The sequence below is a fragment of the Talpa europaea genome, assembly GCF_964194135.1.
Source record: "Talpa europaea genome assembly, chromosome: 6".
NCBI classification, from domain to species: Eukaryota; Metazoa; Chordata; class Mammalia; order Eulipotyphla; family Talpidae; genus Talpa; species Talpa europaea.
This window is the reverse complement of record NC_140072.1, coordinates 137325190-137341884: the sequence shown is the minus strand read 5'-3', so window position 1 is coordinate 137341884 and position 16695 is coordinate 137325190. Positions and strand designations below refer to the sequence as shown.

General features: G+C 54.7%; 1 protein-coding gene across 1 annotated transcript in view; it reads right to left on the bottom strand.

Moving 5' to 3' along the window:
* Positions 1-16695, bottom strand: part of MYO16 (myosin XVI) — a gene marked incomplete at its 3' end in the record, with an annotated part of 208207 nt that overhangs the window by 60470 nt on the left and 131042 nt on the right. Inside the window, exons 21-26 of the mRNA XM_084235962.1 lie at positions 15732-15884; positions 14271-14471; positions 6780-6855; positions 3986-4161; positions 1715-1795; positions 1330-1535 (exon numbers count right to left, since the gene is read on the bottom strand). Coding sequence (XP_084092088.1) covers positions 1330-1535; positions 1715-1795; positions 3986-4161; positions 6780-6855; positions 14271-14471; positions 15732-15884 — 893 coding nt within the window. The remainder of the gene's footprint in view (positions 1-1329; positions 1536-1714; positions 1796-3985; positions 4162-6779; positions 6856-14270; positions 14472-15731; positions 15885-16695) is intronic.

Sequence of the window (16695 nt, the reverse complement as noted above, 5' to 3'; positions counted from 1 at the left end):
GGCCCAGAAACGGCAGCAATAGGGGAACTGCCAGGCTAACAGATATTTTCAAAAGATAAAATGCGTTGAAGACACGGAGGATTGTCAAAGCTCCCCACTGAATTCCTAGTGATGAAAACTGTTGCCAAAGCAAACGTACCCGGATCAAGCGCAGGCGTGGTGGGTGCTCGCCCAGGGAGGAGAGGGGCGCCCAGAGGTGTGCTCCCCAAAGCCTCCTCAGCGCATGAAGCAGGAAGCGCTGTCCCCGGGGGCCAGGCTTGGGGGCCCCGGCTCTGCGCCTCTCCCCGCAGGCCCGCGAGCGCCTCCTGAGCCTGCGCACACGGACGTCCCGCGCCGCTGAAGGGCGTCCCGCAGCAGACATCGCCCCCCACGTGGCTAAGGTGAGGATACGGAAGAATTTATCCCTCACTTCTGGCAACGTCTACAGCGCCCCTCTAAGATGGAGGCTCCAGCAGCCTCACGTGATTTTCACTAGTTCCTCGATCTCCGTGAACTTGACCAAAAGGCCCAGCAACCGCTACCCTTTTCCTCTAGAAAAACAAATACTATAAAAACCGAGCACAGCATTTCAATCATATTTTAACGTTCTATCTTTTGTCCTAGACTATTTCCCACACGTGATTAAAAACCTTGGGCTGGCTGGTTTTGCTTTCCTCGGCAGCGTCGCCACACGGTGTGCCGGCGGCCGGCGCGTGACCGTCTTAGCCTTTCTGTCGTCGGAGGCGGGTCAGCTCTAACAGGGCAGTAGCTTTCACCGTAACTGCTACGTGGGATGTCAGTATTGTTATTTTTAAGCCTTGTCCTTTGGCACAGCGCTACGCGACGCTTTCTGGTGTTCTTTTCCCCCACACTTTCAGTCTTGGGTTGTCTAGAGAGACATTCTCTGGTTATGCTGGTGGCGTGGCCAGCAGGACACAACCGTGCTGGGCTGGGTTCGGTCACGAGGGCAGCCCGCCAAGCCCTTATCTCACAGATCGAAAGAGGAAATGTTCTTTAAAAAAGAACCTTTTATACTCTTCTCTTATGTGCTGTTATACTATAATTTTAGTTATAGCAGTTGTATCACAAATAAACACACTACTTAATATAACATGTGACTTATAAACATAGTCCTGCAGATCCACACGTTCAAGGGGCTGGAGCAGTCCCCAGGCACCGCCTGGAGGGCAGCGAAGCGGCTGGTCACGCAGCTGTGTGGTCCTCTCACTGCGCGGGGCACCCCGCTGGCTCCAGGGAGCAGAACCCAACAGCAACAGCCGCGAGGGTGAAGGCAGAGGAGACCCTGCAGCGGCGTCACAGCCACACGAGACCCTCAGGGACAGGCTTTACCTGGACAGGAAGTCGGAGAAGGACAGGCGGACGGGGTACCCGTATCGGACGGTCTTCACCATGTCCAGCACCCCGACATACTGCAGCTGAGCAGACACGTAGAAGTTGTCAAAGGCATCCGGCCGCTTTGAGCTGTTGGGCTTGATGCAGTGGACAAAGTGGGGTGTGCACCCCTGCAGCCTCCCGGCGAGCTCCGCCAGCGACCTCTGGGGAGAGAGAAACCGGGTGACGCCTCGGAGAAGACGGCAGACGCCTGTCGGTTCTCACACACCCGCGCCCGCTGCGGCGGCGCCCTGCAGGCTGCCCGAGTGGGACCGGGTCCACGTTTACCCCCCTCTAGTTAAGATGCCCGCATCCACGTGCCGGAAGCCGCGCCCGCACTGACCCTGAGCTGCGAGCCGATGGTGGCCGGACCGCCCCGCTGCAGTCTCTGGAGAAACGCGGACGTTCCTTTCTTTCTTAATAACTGCAGTGGAAGCGGAGAAAGGAAGGTGACAACCCTGTTTCACTGAATTCCCCTTTAGGAGAGAAACGGACCCCCCACCCCGTGCCACTCCCGGCAGACACAGATCTCAAACCAGCCATGAACGTGGCCCCCGTGGTTCTGTTCCGCACCGTAGCTGGGGACGAGGACAGTGACAGCCTCCTGCCAGGCTGCCACGCCCGGGGCACTGTGGGGACACAGGTCCCATCCCTGCGCCCCTTTTAAACCTGAGAACAACCCCGGGCCCTGCCTCTCCCGGTGGGGCAGGAGCTGCCATGGCGGCCCCATGGCTGGCGGCCGACGCGTGTCGCGGCACGCACGGGCCTCCCGCCGGCTCTGGCGGCTGAGTGAGGCTGCGGAGGTCGCACGTTTTAAGAATCATCGGTTTATTCCTTTGAGTCTAACCAGCATCAGTTTCTCACCTGATCGGCTCCTTCCCTTCCTGTTTTTCTTTATTATAAACTACTAAGAGGGGTTAGTAAGTTACTGTCTGTGGAAAATGACAATAGATGGTGTTTTCCGCGATAAGCAATTCTATACAGCTCTTAAAAGAAAAAAAAAAAGGTGCGTATCAAAGGAAAAATGACAATGGAAAGCAACGGAGACAGTCGGAGCTGGCGGTGAGTGAGGCGGGACGGGCAGAGCCAGTGAGTGAATCACACCCCACGTGGGCTGACGCCCCACCGCGGCCCACCACGCCCCGCAGCTGTGACCGACACTCGCACGGATCCAAGATCATTTGTCTTGAGATAAAACGGTCTTCACAGGGAAAACATCCTGCTATCACGTTCTTGTCAACGTGGTGCCGCTGCTGCTGTGGCCGTCGCTCATTTTCCTCCATCAAGATGAGCTGTCAGCAGGAGTGATGCATCGGAGCTGACAGGGCACGTCAGAGGAAGCAGCTGGCCCGAGATCCACCTGTCTTGTGCACACACAAGTGGAATCGCGAGCTGGCTCGAGTGCGGGAGGAGCCCAGTCCCGCCGGCCACAGGGGCGGGCAGGGCGGGCAGGCCGGAGGGCGGACCCTTAGGGAAGACGTGGTAAATAAATCGCCAGCCCTGGGAACGGAGCCCGCAGTTTCCTTTCTGGCTGGAGGAAATGGGTGCGGATTCTCCCTCGTCGGCTGTCCTCTGGGGAGCAGACTAATGGCATCTCTGCTTGGTAATGTTTAATAATTAAGTTAAAAACTACAGTTTAGAGGTGTGTGCTGGTTTCTAACTTTTGAATTCCAGGATGATTGAGACAGGCCTGGCCAGAGGCTCAGAGAGAGCCCCAGGAACGGTGCTTCCTCGCACAGGCTAGCTTTTGGTCTGTTTAATGTAAAAGATGCCATTTTGTCTGTGGTGAGATTGAATTCCCATAATCATCTAGCTCTGGAGCAATCCTATCAAAGGAGCCCTAGTTCGAGGGTCTGCTGGCTACACACGCACACGCACACACCCCTAATACACTGCACGCACCTGCGCTCTCCTAGCAGAGCTGACTTTCATTACGCTTTTATTTTAATCGGTGAGCTGAAACGCACACCAGCAAACTCCGGCTCCTGAATTTGCCCTGACCCCGCCCCACCCCATCTCTCGGTGGCCACGGCTTTGGCAGAAGCAAAGCAAACTGGGCTCCGGGCAGAGACTGGCTTCAACTCAGGCCTTCCCAGGCGTTTCCTATCACTCGAAGAGGACTCCCTGGAGTTTTTTCAGTTCTAATTTACAATCAGAAGCTTGAGGTTTTAATTAGAACCACGCTTTGTGGGACAAACACACATCAAAAGGAAATAACATGAAAATACGTTAGAAAGAACAAAATATGATGTGAAAACTTCTAGGACCTGGAAAACCATGACGTCAATAAGAGAAACTGCAGTTTATTGTTTAGACACCTACAGCTTCGGAGAGACTGATGGCAGCTGAATATCATGGCTAAGTTTATTCCCTCTAAGCTACTGTCTCTGAAGTTACTTCTCATTCATCAGAGAGACGGTCGCGGAGGAGAAACTGAGGCAGGTGTCGTGCGGTCACAGAGGGCAGGGAGGAGCACTGGTTTACAACACCACAGGATTAAAATAGCCATTCATTCCGTGCGTATTCAGAATTCTGCTTTTTCCTTAAATAAAAGCAGCATCAAATACGCTAAGCAAAGCTAAAAATCCCAAATAAGAATCAGAGGATCTCCCACCTTATTAAATTCTAGATAATTCCTGTTTTCTCCGATAACTGAAGGAGCTGTCATTCTCTTGCTGAGCAGGCCGGGCTTCTGTCCTCTGAATTTAAAGGCAGGAGCAGAAGACACGAGGGATCCTGTCTGTGACAGTTTCGACTGGAACAAGTGATTGATGACGACGTTGTCACTGGCTAAGAAAGAAAGAAGCGACTATTTGAAGCGGCATTAAAACCACGAGCAGGAGGCCTCCCCAGTGGCACAGCGGTTGAGCGCTGGGTTGCGAAGCTGCCCGCCACCTCTGCAGCGCCGGTTCAATCCCCGGCTGCTCCCCGGCCACCGGAGGAGGGTCCCACATGGCGCGCAGACCTCTCCTGCCGCCCGCTGCTCCCCTCAGCAGTGTCCTTCGGTCCTTCTGCCTGCTCTGCTCCCCGCTCTGGCTCTGGTGGATTCTCTCACCCTCCCGCGCTTCTGACTGTACCCAGTGCATGTATAAACCAAAAACAAAACAAACAAACAAATAAGTAAAGAAATAAGACATGCCTCTAGAAAATTAAAAAAAAAAAACAAAAAAAAAAAAACCACGAGCAGGAAGCCCGCTCCTCGGGCAAGGCTGTGAACCCCCAGCACCCCCAGGCGCCTCCCTCCCCTTCAGCCTGGTTCACTCCCCGAATTTACGGCCTGTCCTGATCTTCCTGCCCCGGGCCGGGGTCCTCCTCCCTGTGTCCAGGGTCTCCCAGGCATGGCTCAGTACAAGGCACCTGCAGCTGCCCCCCGTCCCCAGCCAGGAGCCCCGTGATGGTCTGAGGCTTGGGTTATATCCTGCGAGCACAGCACTTAGCAAAGCACCCGGGGACAGAATTTACTGTATGTGCACTATACTGCGTGCAAGAAATAACTCTTCACGGCCTCAAAACATTCCATAGGTTTATAAACGACCTTCGCCACCACGCATCTTCTGTTTATAGGGGAGCATGCGCGGGGAACTGTGGCCCATGGGTCAGATTCACCCACTGCCTGTTTTTGTAAATAAAGTTGTTTTTTTTTTAAAGATTTATTTTTATTTATAAAGATTTATTTTTATTTATTTATTTATACAAGCACTGGGTACAGTCAGAAGCGCGGGAGGGTGAGAGGATCCACCAGAGCCAGAGCGGGGAGCAGAGCAGGCAGAAGGACCGAGGTACACTGCTGAGGGGAGCAGCGGGCGGCAGGAGAGGTCTGCGCGCCATGTGGGACCCTCCTCTGGTGGCCGGGGAGCAGCCAGGGATCGAACCGGCGCTACAGAGGTTGCGGGCAGCTACGCAACCTGGTGCTCAACCGCTGCACCACCAGGGAGGCCCTGTAAATAAAGTTTTATGGGGGCCCAGCACATCCACGTGCCTCATCCGTGGCTGCTTTCTCATCCGAACAGCAGAGTGGACAGTTGCTACAGAGACTGTGCAATAGAGACGTATGTCCAGGCCCTTCCTGGAAAATGGCAGCATGTGTAAGCGATAAGGTACGCTGGGGGCCCTGCTCTCTGACTCAGATATATGCAGAGCGTAAAGGACTCGCAAGAGAACAAGGCACGTGTGTTTTCTCTTGGAATGGGCTAGCGAGTGGACGCTTCACAACACAGGGCTCTGCAGCAGCACCATCGTGTCACGCCCTCATTTCAGGGACGCGGCCAGAGCCACGAAATAGAGGAGAAGGAAAGGGTGTCACGTGGCTTTGGACGTGTGCCACAGGTGCTGGCGTGGGCACACTGCACTGGGCGTTCACGTGCTGAAGGCCCCAGGAACGCGTGCCGGTGATGACCAGCAGGGCCGATTATTTAAATTCTCTCTCTTCAGGATCTTTTTCCAAGCCACGCTTTTATCACCAGTCTCAGCCTTTCAGAGATCGCCCAGTCGCCAGAAGCTCTGGGAGGGTGGCAGAGCCAGTCCCCGTGGAAAACACTATATTGTAGCTCTGCTGCTGGGTTTACAGTAAATAAGGTCCTGGAGCTCATAGTGATACAGATGTGTCATTTCCAGCTCGGGGCACCCAGCTCTTTCAGGAAGGCCATCACGCGCCTTTCCCGGGAAAGAGAAATGACTCCATCTCATCGACAGCAACTCAAAGCACAAAAGATGACATGTTATAATTCATTGAAAAGATTATCAGGAAGATGTGAATCACTGCAGAACGACTATTAAGAAAATAATTATTAGATAAGACAGATAATGATGCCTTAGAGAGGACGCAGCTTTGCATGCTGCACGGGGTTACAGGCGTGTTATGCATCAAGGTGCTGCGGGTCTCCAAGCAGACGGAGCCCACATATTCATACTAATAAATACATACGTGGACATGAGACATTGTAGATAAGATACTGGTGCAGGGAAATATAGTTTGTGTGCTCCTTCTACTGCTCAAATATTGTTCTTTACAATGTAAAGTAGATAAGAATAAAATAACACCCCTACATGTCCCAGAGTCGTCTTAAGTCACAAAATTCACCCCGCTGTGTTCTAAATAACTTGGGGGTCAGATTCATCTTTATTAGTCTTCACTGAGGAGCATTTTTACATTCATATCTCGGAGGTGGCAACGGTGTTTTATGTTTCTATCTGCTAAGAGCTTAGTTAAGTCATGGTTTCTACTATAGTTCAACTTAAATTGCAACCAGTGTCTAGTGTGGCAAGAGTTCTTCTTTATTATTCCGGCATTTACAATGCAAACGATATTTCCGCGGTCCGTTAGCTGGTTGCGTATTTTATAGGACAATACTCAGAGTCAGGGAGGTGATAAATGGGTGGCTTTTTAACCTTAGGAGGGAGAAACTTACTTTTCATTACAAATAGAAGGTTCTGTGACAGGGAGTCTTTATTTTTTTCAATGGCTCCAATAATTTCATACGTCACCTGTGATGAAAGAAAGCAGCATAATTACTAATGGTCACACACAACCATGAGAACAATTTCCTTTGAAGAGCAACCTGGCTGGAGGGGTTAAGTCACTCACGGGAGGCGTGGAGGCGCCAGGCCCGCCTGCTCCACGGTGGGGGCCTCCCGCGGCCCTGAGCTTGGGGGAAAGTGCTGCTGCCTTCGCCCCTCCTGAGAACCCGCTGGGCCGGGCAGAAAGGGCCCACGTCTCTCGGAAAGGACGCGTGGCCGCGGCTTGGGACGCGCGCTGTCCTGGTGAAAGGCTACTTTTGGTTCATGTCTGGATCAACTGAAGTCTCCAGTGAAGAAGATAATTGAAACGATTGTGGATGTTTCAAAGGACAATTTTCTGCCCCAGAGTTAACTTACAAATGTGGTGAAGTGACTTTATCATCCTGCTTTGTCGCCAGAGATGAGGGAGAAGCCTTGCCGGCCTCGCTCGGGCTCAGCTAAGGCCGGATCCCATGTGGGCCCAAGGGCTGTCGCGCATCAAACTCCACAGCTGCTGCCCGTGGCAACTTCCTGGGCGCAGGGTCAGGGCCACCAGCTGCCCTTCACTGGGGGGGCCGGGCACAGCCAAGGGTGGCCGTGAGCAGCGGGGCCTCCTCCTAGTCTCTGCCACGGAGGGGCTGAGGGGCTACAAGGGCATCGTCATGGGCAGAGACGGCATCACCCACCTGCTCCTGGAGATTACCGGGGCCCCAGAGCATGCGGCCCCCCTTGGCAACACGGGCATGGACAGAGACACCGAGAGAGAAGCTGTGGGCAGGATCTACTGTGACCCCGAATGAGCCGCTGTCCTGAACGCATTCCCAACCCCAGGGCGGGACCAGGCACGCAGCACGTTTGTTCCTTTCTGTCAGAAACGCCAAACAGCACAGAAATGCCTAGCAAGCCTGCGGCCCCCAGGCTTCTCCCGGGCACTGGCATCTAGTGGCCGGCCGAGCTAGGAGCCAAGGGCAGAAAGCGAGTCACTGGCAGAGACTCCGAGCCCCTCAGCTCTGGCATCGCTCATCAGCACTGACCGGAGCTCGCGGGCGGCAGCGCTGAGCGCGGTTGGAGAAGGCAGCGAGTCTGCTTTGGCCTCCGGCGCCCGTGGGAGTGGCGTGGCAGCACGTGCTGGTGGCCTCCCTGAGGGCCACCCGGCTGCAGCCTCGGTGTCGCGAAGGTGGGCGCTTGCTCTTGGCCGGCGGATGGGCGCTGGGCTGGCCCGGAGCCCGAGGCACGGGTGTCCTTCGGGCAGTGCCTCACGGTCCTCAGGCGACAGCACGGGGTGGTCTGGCTGTGGACGGCAGCCCGGGAGACTCTGCAGTGCGCAGTCAGTGCCCTCCCGACTTTGTATGACGTGACCTGAACGCTTCCTCCCTGGGCCTGCCACCCGCCGACCTGGGTGGGGTGAGGGCTGGGCGCCGGGTCCATGGGGAATGTGAGGAGTGGACACACCGGGGACCAAGAGACCGGGCTGGGCAGGGGAAGAGCCAGCGAGTGGGCTCACATCCCCTGGTCATGGCCTTGAAGAGCCCCCGGGGGTGCGGCCCAGGGCAGGTGACCGGCAGGGAGTCATCCCAAGCACGGAGCACTGAGCATGTCACCGCCGGGACACAGGCGTGGGGTGACAGAGGGGACTGGGGTACGGGGCCGCAGGTCACTCGCTGAACCGAGTCTCTGGCACCAACAATACAAGCAAAGGAGGGACATTCGATCAGAGAAGCCAGAATATCGCTGGGCCGCCCGGCGTCATCGGGTTAGAGGAAAGGACAGTGCAGTGTGACCTGCACCCCGAGCAGAACCTTGACCCTCCAAGCTGTGCGAGCTCAGTCGCCAGGTCCAGGAAGACACGAGTGTCAAAGGACCCAGAAGCTCTGATTTAAAACTCAAAAAGGCGAAATTTATTCTACCAGAGAGAGAGACGCGGGAGGCGGAAGTGTGTAAAGGATGGTAATTGACGGAAGATTCACGAGCGGATCAGGCAGCCAGCCGTCGAGGTCACACGTTCACAGGCCGATCGGAATAGCCGCAGCGATTCTGAATTATCAGAGAAGGAAGTTGTCAGAGAAGCAAAACGATGGACGAAATTTCTTGGAGAAAGTACCTCTTCATGCTGTCGGTGAGTCCTTCTTCCGCAGGTTGCGTGAGGAGACAGAAGCCACCAAGACAGCGGGGCAGGGGGCGGGACGCGGGATGAGAAGGGCGAGGTTCAGGCTTGAAGGGGGACCCGGAGGGATGCGCAGCTCCGGTCTGGTGATTCCCCGGATTCTGATTGTACCGTGAGGTAAAATGTGGGACAAGTAAGGAGAATCCGTGTTATTTTAGCTGTTTATTTTTCGAAGTGAGTTGGGGGGGTTGGCGAGATGACTAGGGAATGGATCCGTGTTAGCTTCTGGGTCTTCTGGCCTGCAGACGTCCCTCCATGGGCTTCATGACGCCCATGCGGTTGGGAGCCCGCAGGCAGGATCGTGGGAGCAGTCTCGGGAGACGGAGATCTAGGGAACATGGCCTCCCGGAGACACGAGGCACGGCCCGAGGACCGCCGGTGTCCAGCGCACGGAAGGAGACTCACCCACGGGCAAATGCACAACCCCCCTCTGCCTTGTTATTTGCACGGTATGAAGTATAATCCCCAGGCCAGAGCGGTGGGGGAACAGGTGCTGACAACGGAAGCCTGAGGGACACACGCTTGAATCCAGTGCCGTCGGCAGACTGGATGTGAAGACTGGACTGCAGTAAAATAACAGGTCGATGTCGGCACGTGTAAGTGGGCCTGGCGCTTTCTCACGCCCCGGTCCAGCGTTCTCTGTGAGGTTTGCCGATAGCGTCTTCAATTCACGGGGAGAGGCAAACTGATCTTTTTATAGCGTCAATGTTTTAAAGCAGAGGCTTCTATTTTTTTCTTTACCATTAAGTGATTCCGTCCCATAGTTTTGATTGCGTCACGACTCACATTAAGTTGAAAAACACTAACTGGCAGAGAAAGTTGTGAGGCGCTCACGGGGTACTGCTCAGGGTCAGGATCTGGACTCTGGACGCAAGCATGATCTTAAAAGACATCCTCATAAAAGGTTGCATCTGAAATTTAGGAAGATGCTTCATTGGTTTCTTTTCAGTAAGAAAAATACCAATCAACTAATAATAAGATAACAATATTCCAAAAAATCTAAAGGTCCTTATTACCATCACTAGTCAGTCCACACAAAGCACCAGAACCTATGAAATCTTTGCAGAAAGAGTAGGATCTCCTAAAGCGGCCTTGGGTTTCCCTTCCTGACAGAGCCCCGCGGAGGGAGACATTGACCTCATCTCCTATATAAATCGATGCCAAAGGTGAAAGTGATACCAGCAACACAGCCGCAGGCACCCAGCAGAGTTAATTTCTGTTTTTCTCAAGTCTGCCCAAGAGGTGAACAAACACAGATGTAAATTAAGCCCCTTCTGCAGGTGACCGTCTCGGTCACATAACCTGGAAGGGCATCAGCGCGCTCAGCAGACGGATTTCACTGCTGCGTCTGGGGTTCTGCCCGGGGAACGGAGAGCACTAGGCGGACTCCCTCCCACCGACTCGCCCGTCTCCTGCTTGTTTGCAGGTAAAGGCTGACTCTCAGGGTCCTCGAGGGCACCCTGCGTCTCCCACACGTCTCTCGGGGTGAAGGCCGGGAGGCAGCAGCGGCAGGGGCTCCTGACACAGGTGCAGTACGCAAGGGCCAGGCCGAGCCGCCAGCACCCGCCCAGGTTCTGAAACAGGCGTGAGAGCAGCGAGAGCGCTGCAGCCTCTGCACGGCGGAGAACGTGACCTCTCAGGGAGGGGAACAGCACGGACAGAAGCCCAGATGGGCCGATCTTATCTATTCAATAATAGCGGTGGGTCCTTTTCCTGGGGACGGAAAGGGAATTCAGGTATTTTACAGACTGACCACCAATCAGGAGGCTCTGCTCTCCCTGAGTCACGTCCAGTGGGGGCAGCAACCTGGGAACGGAGCTGTGGGGACCAGGCAGGAGCAGCCATACAGGGGCCTTCGTGCCCTGGACCACAGCCCACCGCGGAACTGAGGGGGTGGGAGGGGACCCAATGAGCCCACCCACGGGACGACCTGGGCCAGTGCCTGATGTAGGGGCCGATGTTCCCATCTCCTCTGTGATGCCAACCCTCCCACGAGCTGGGGTACGTCTCACTAGTGAGACCAGGTCGTGGAGGTCACTGGCACCGGGGAGACCCTCGGGCCCACCCATCTGGCCAGAGCAGCAGCTACGGACCAACGCAGGAAGCCCCTTGCTGCGGTGCTCCCAGGACCTGCCCCAGCCACACGCTCGCCAGACCTGCTGGCCTCCGTCCAGAGTAGACCGCGGGCCGGGCCTGGCCACGGCGGTCGGCTCCCTCTCCTGATTATACAGTGCAGAATGTGCTGCTTTTCTTGAAAACCTCTCGCGTGCTCAGTGCACCGGCCGCATCTGACCACTGGGCTGGCACGAGGCTTGTGCTAGAACCCCAAATGACGCAGGATCGCCCCGGGAACACGGGACAACTCCCGGGGAGTCCTTGAGCTCAGAGTCATTGGTGCATCTCGGAAGGGGGAGGCTCCGGTGACGCCACAAAGTTGATGCTGTCCTGGAAAACCTTGCTTAAAATATAAAGGTGCCTTTACGGGAAATTCATGGTTCCGCGGGGCTTGGCTCTGTGACAACTCATCGATTGACTGGTTCTTGGCTTCATTTCCATCAGAATTCAGTGAAGTGATTATATTCGCTCAAACTATTAGCTGTTTCATCCCCCAAATTTCTTAAACAATTGGAATCCAGGTCTCAGTCAGTGCCTGGAGGATAAATTTTCAAGTGATCATGATGCAATTAACAGACATTGTTTCAAAGCTCGGCCCCACGCAGTTAACACAGTTCGCGTTTTTCCGACACGTAACACATCTCCACATGCGATGCAAGCGGCGTGCCAGGCCAGACAGGCCTGTGCTGATTTAAGGTGGCTTACGGGAAAGTCATCTTCTAGAATCATTACTTACATCTCATCGTGAGTCTCAGCTAAGACCCATGAATTCGATAAATGTTTCCTATAAAAAATATAGATTAAAAACCCTGCAGAAAGGATTAAAAAATGCTAGTGCTCCCAAGAATTTTAGAAGATTAATGTCTCCAATACAGCAATAGTTACGATGCTATCTTTCTGCACGCCAGTGGTATTTTTATATTTTATGCATTTATTTGCTAACTTACCGATGCACGTTTATAACACTCACAAACCTCCTCCCCGCCAGGGGCGGGTCGCAGACACCTTCCCGGGGTGAGCACCCCCTCCTCTTCTCTTGCTTCTAAGCTTCTAAGCTTCTCCGAACTTCTCTCCCCACCCCCAAGCGCCTCCTGCGTGAACCGCTCAGAGCTGCGCATGGCCACAGTGTGACTATTTTTCTGAAACAACCATCTTTCACTCCTGTGTCGAGTCCTCGTGGGGGGGCTTCCATCCAGAAGCTCAAGTGCAGATCACCCGCCGGGTATTGTTCCCTCCAGCTGCCGCGTTGCCGGGGACTCCCCGTGGGGACACCCTAGACCTGTCCTCGGCAACACGGGCCAGCCCCGCTGCTTCCTCTGGCCGCTGCCGCCCTGCCAGGCCTCCCGCTCAGGCCCTGCGGGCGGGCCCACACCCCAGTCTGTCTTGTCCTCGCTTTCTCTGTCCTCACCCCCGCTGTGTGCACGGCCTCGGGAGCTGGCGCCGTGGAGAGGACAGAGCCTGACAGGTCTGCACGGCACATGCGGCCTCGTGACCAGCGGCGGAACCACGCGTGGCCGCTCCCCACCATCCTTCCCGCCTCCGGGGCCAGCGCCCGGCGCCCGGGCTCTCCTGCCACACGGGTGGGGCTGGCAGCGCCGCTCACAGCATCAGTGTCTCCCGCCCGCACAGGAGGTCGGCGCTGCCGTCCCCTCCCATGACCCGCCCCCCGCTGGAGTGCGGCTCGGCCTGTGCCGCCTGCCAGCCTTGCTCGCCGGGACCGGAGGCAGTGACCCCCTCCCCTGCCTGGCCCTGCAAGGGGCAGAGCCTCCGCCCGTGGCTTCGTCGTCCAGTGCGGACCTTGGGCACTTCTCCCCAGCTGCCGTCAGCGCGAGAGCAGCTGCGTCCCCCACCGGGGCAGGCTCTGGTCGGGGCCAGGCCCTCGCGACCCCACAGCCCAGTCCTGCAACGTGTTCTCAGCCAGCTCTGAAAGTCCCACTTGCAGCTCCTGCCAGCCGCGCTCCTGAACCAGGGGTTTTCTGCCTGACGGCCCTGGCGGGGTCCGTGCCAGGCCGCACGCTCCCCGGCTCCGGGGCGTCTCTCCTCACTCACCATGGGTCGCAGTTTCCCTCTTCTAGTAAATAAACATTTCGATGCTTTTCTTGGCGCCTAACACTTGCTTTCTCCTCTGCAGCAATAGAGGACTTGGTGAAATTGCTAATATTTTTATAAGTAAATCACATAATAATTATTTGTTAATCCACTGTTTCCTTATTTGGAGGGAGCTCCGGGCTGGGCACCCAGCAGAGTCTCAGTGGACACAGTGGCAGGAGCTGAAGGGGGACTGGATCTTAGCAGCGAGCGGGGGCTGTGTGCCAACAAGAGGAGCCCATGGACCGCGGTGGGCGCAGTTGTCTGCAGCGGGAGCTGGCTGGGGGGCACATGGGGCATGGGGGGGCACCCAGCCTCATAAGAAGACCCAAGAATGTTTCAAACTTGGGCGAGAGCGCGCTTGGCGGAGCAGGAGGTCGGGAGCAGGGATGCAGCAAATGCTGGACAGACTAGAGAGAGCCGCCGGCGCCGGCTGAGGGTGGGGCTGATGGACGAGCCACTGGTCACCTGGTAAGCCGGTCGGAGCCCCGCCCAGGGCTTTGCGAGGCTGCTCAGGGATCTGACAACAGCCTCCTGCCCCGGGCTGTGAGACAGATGGGCAGAGGGCAGGGGAGCGGGGTGGTGAGGGCTCTGAGGCTTCAGAGGTGTGTGGGGTGTGTCAGCATCCTTCTGAAGAGGGTGAACCTGTACCCCTGGATTCTATCCAGTGATGCAACCAACATAACCTCAGTTAACACAATACAATAAAAAGCAACGATCATAACATGTGCCAAAGCCATACTGAGGGTCAGTCACTCAGTGTCCAGCGGAGCTCTCTGTAGGGAATGTGGGGCTTGCCTGCCCGTGCGAAGGCACAATCTTGAAACACAACAGACAACAGAAGGGTCAGACCTCCCTCCTCGTGGTCCCCACACTGAAGATGCCAAGTCCTTCACCAGCCAAGAGAACAAAGCTTAGGAGAGACCCGCCTGGCGGGGGTCCTCCACCTTCCATGGCTCAGTGAGCTCTAGGCCACTGCCAGCCCCAAGCTTGTCCTGGGACTGGGCCACTCCAGGCCCCCACCGCTGTCACTTACCCTCCCCGCGTAGTGCATGACCGTGAAGGCCGTGCCCGCGTCCTTGAGGGGGATGTTCCCATTCCCGTCCTTCAGCGGGGAGTACACCGCGCTCGTGTGGGAGGATTCCAGGAGGCTGTGGAGCTTCTGGGGGAGGTTTGTCTCCATGGCCCAAGTCGTCTGACTTTCTTCATCCAATAAAGAGAGCAACCCGGAAGGTTTCTGCAAGTGAAGAGAGTTTTTTCTATTACCCAGTGTGGGTTTCGTGATTGTCCCTGCACACGCATGTATACATTCACTCTGTCCACAGAGTTTTCATTTCTGAGACGCGCTCAGAAAACGGACGAGTCATCATCACTCTGACACACTTGCCTTGCTCCCCGCTGTCACCCAACACCTCCCGTGACGATGTGCTGGAGGCCTCAACAGTGTCTATTGGTTAGAGGGATGAGTAAATGGCATTTTTAATTTCATGAAAGGACTGGAATTATTAAAACATGTATTTCATCTTAATGAGAAAAAGAAAGTTCTGGCCACAGCAGAGCTTGACCTGTAATCTTGCACACGTCAGAGTTCTAGAGGACCAGTAATATCAAAATATAAAACCTGCAGTGATGTGAAGTCATGAAAGCTATGGTACAATCCCACTCAGCAAGTGGAAGGAGCTCGTGACATTCCAAAATTTAGACCTAGGAGAGAAGCAAGTCTGAAGCTCTAACTAGTGAAAGTGAAAATCAGAGAAATCGGAGCAGATACAGCAGTCAAACAAGGAGGCTGACGTTCCAGCCTGAGAGACAGTGCAACCTCCTGCGAGAGGAGTGTCCTGGAGAGCCTCGAGGCCACCCTGTCCTGCCTCCGGGGCGTGGACAGCCGCTGAAGAGCTTTCTACCCAGCGCTGTGCTCTTAGCTTGCAGGGGCCACGGGGAGTTTTCTGCTGACATGCTGATCTTTTACCATAAAGTGATCTACACTATTTCCATTATTTTGTCATTTATCGTCATTGTTCACCTGGGCTCTGCGAGCTTTGGAAGGGTGGTGGCCATAAACATAACTCTTCTCAGGGAGTGATGAGCCTTCCGTGGCCCCAGAGGGGCTCAGTTTACCTCCTGAAGTAGCCTGGACCTTCTCACTACAGGCCTCCGTGACACCAATGCAAGACATTTCTTTGTCCTGCGATTATATGTATAAATATAGTTTTCTGCCATTTTCCAATATTTAAATCTCAAAGACCTGAATATAAATAAAAGAAAGTCCTGGTATTGTTTATTGAAATAAAAATGTTGTGCAGAGGACCTGGGTAGCTACACCAAAGGAGAGTTTTAGCAACCTGGACAAGGTTGAATATCTTTATAATACAGCAGAGAAAGGTCACCTACATTGCAGGGTAGATCAAAAATAAGGCCCCTCAAGATAAAAATCTTTGTCTCCAGTGTATTAAGATGCATGTGTCCCACAACATGTCTAATTATATTATCTGAATACCTGGAAAAAAAAATCCAGAACTCCAGTCTGGTTACCCGGAGAATAAGCTGTTTCCATGGCAACTCCCTCTTGTACACATTCTGTTTGCTCATGTAGAAAAAGCACTTCATTGATGTAGTGGTGCATCTTCTCGTTGGTCATGTTGACACAAAGCTATTGTGGGAAAAAGAAAACAATTCAGAAGGTGGCATGCCAGGCAGACCCTCGCGGGCCACACGGGTTCAGATGGACTCAGGACACCCCCGCTGGCCTGTGGAGGGGCTGTCAGAGCACCGCCGCCCGTCCGAGGGCGGGGCCTGGCTGCCGCGGACGGCGTGTTTAGCATTAATGGGTTAAAATCATGATTAGATTAAAGACATTGTTTAATCTTAGGTGAAAGAGGTGGCCCGTATGCAACGGGGGTCATCCCAGAAGGAGGGCACTTCCTGGGGCATCAGGGCTTCTTCTGCAATGAATAAAAACTGTTGGCGTGTTTGTATCGAGAGTCTTCCATGATCGTGAGTATTTTACGACATTATGACAACGCAGAACAAAGTAGTAAGGACAGTGTTAGTGCCGCAAAAAGTAAGTGGAGCAGCAACTTACAAGTTGTGGGTCTAAAATATATTTGAGGATTGAAAAAATATCTCCCAAAGGCACTTGCATTTGGGGTCTGGTCGACAGGGAAGGTTCACTCCGCAAACAAGGGGCATCCGGGACCAACAAGGTCTCTCATTGTTTTTCTTGCCTCTGCCTTCACCATTAAACGTGGCTTACGTAAACTCGGCGATAAGTGCGAATCTGCGGGCTGAAGGCGCTCGCTAATGAGCTCTGTTATAAAATAACATCTTAGTTGATGGAATATTGGCTCGGCCGAGTTGGGCCAGGGCTGTGTCAAACTGGTGTGCGGCGCGCGGGAGGGAGGACAGAGCCGGGCCACTGGGGGGGCTTCATGTAGTGGGACTCGAGGGGATTCTCGATGACG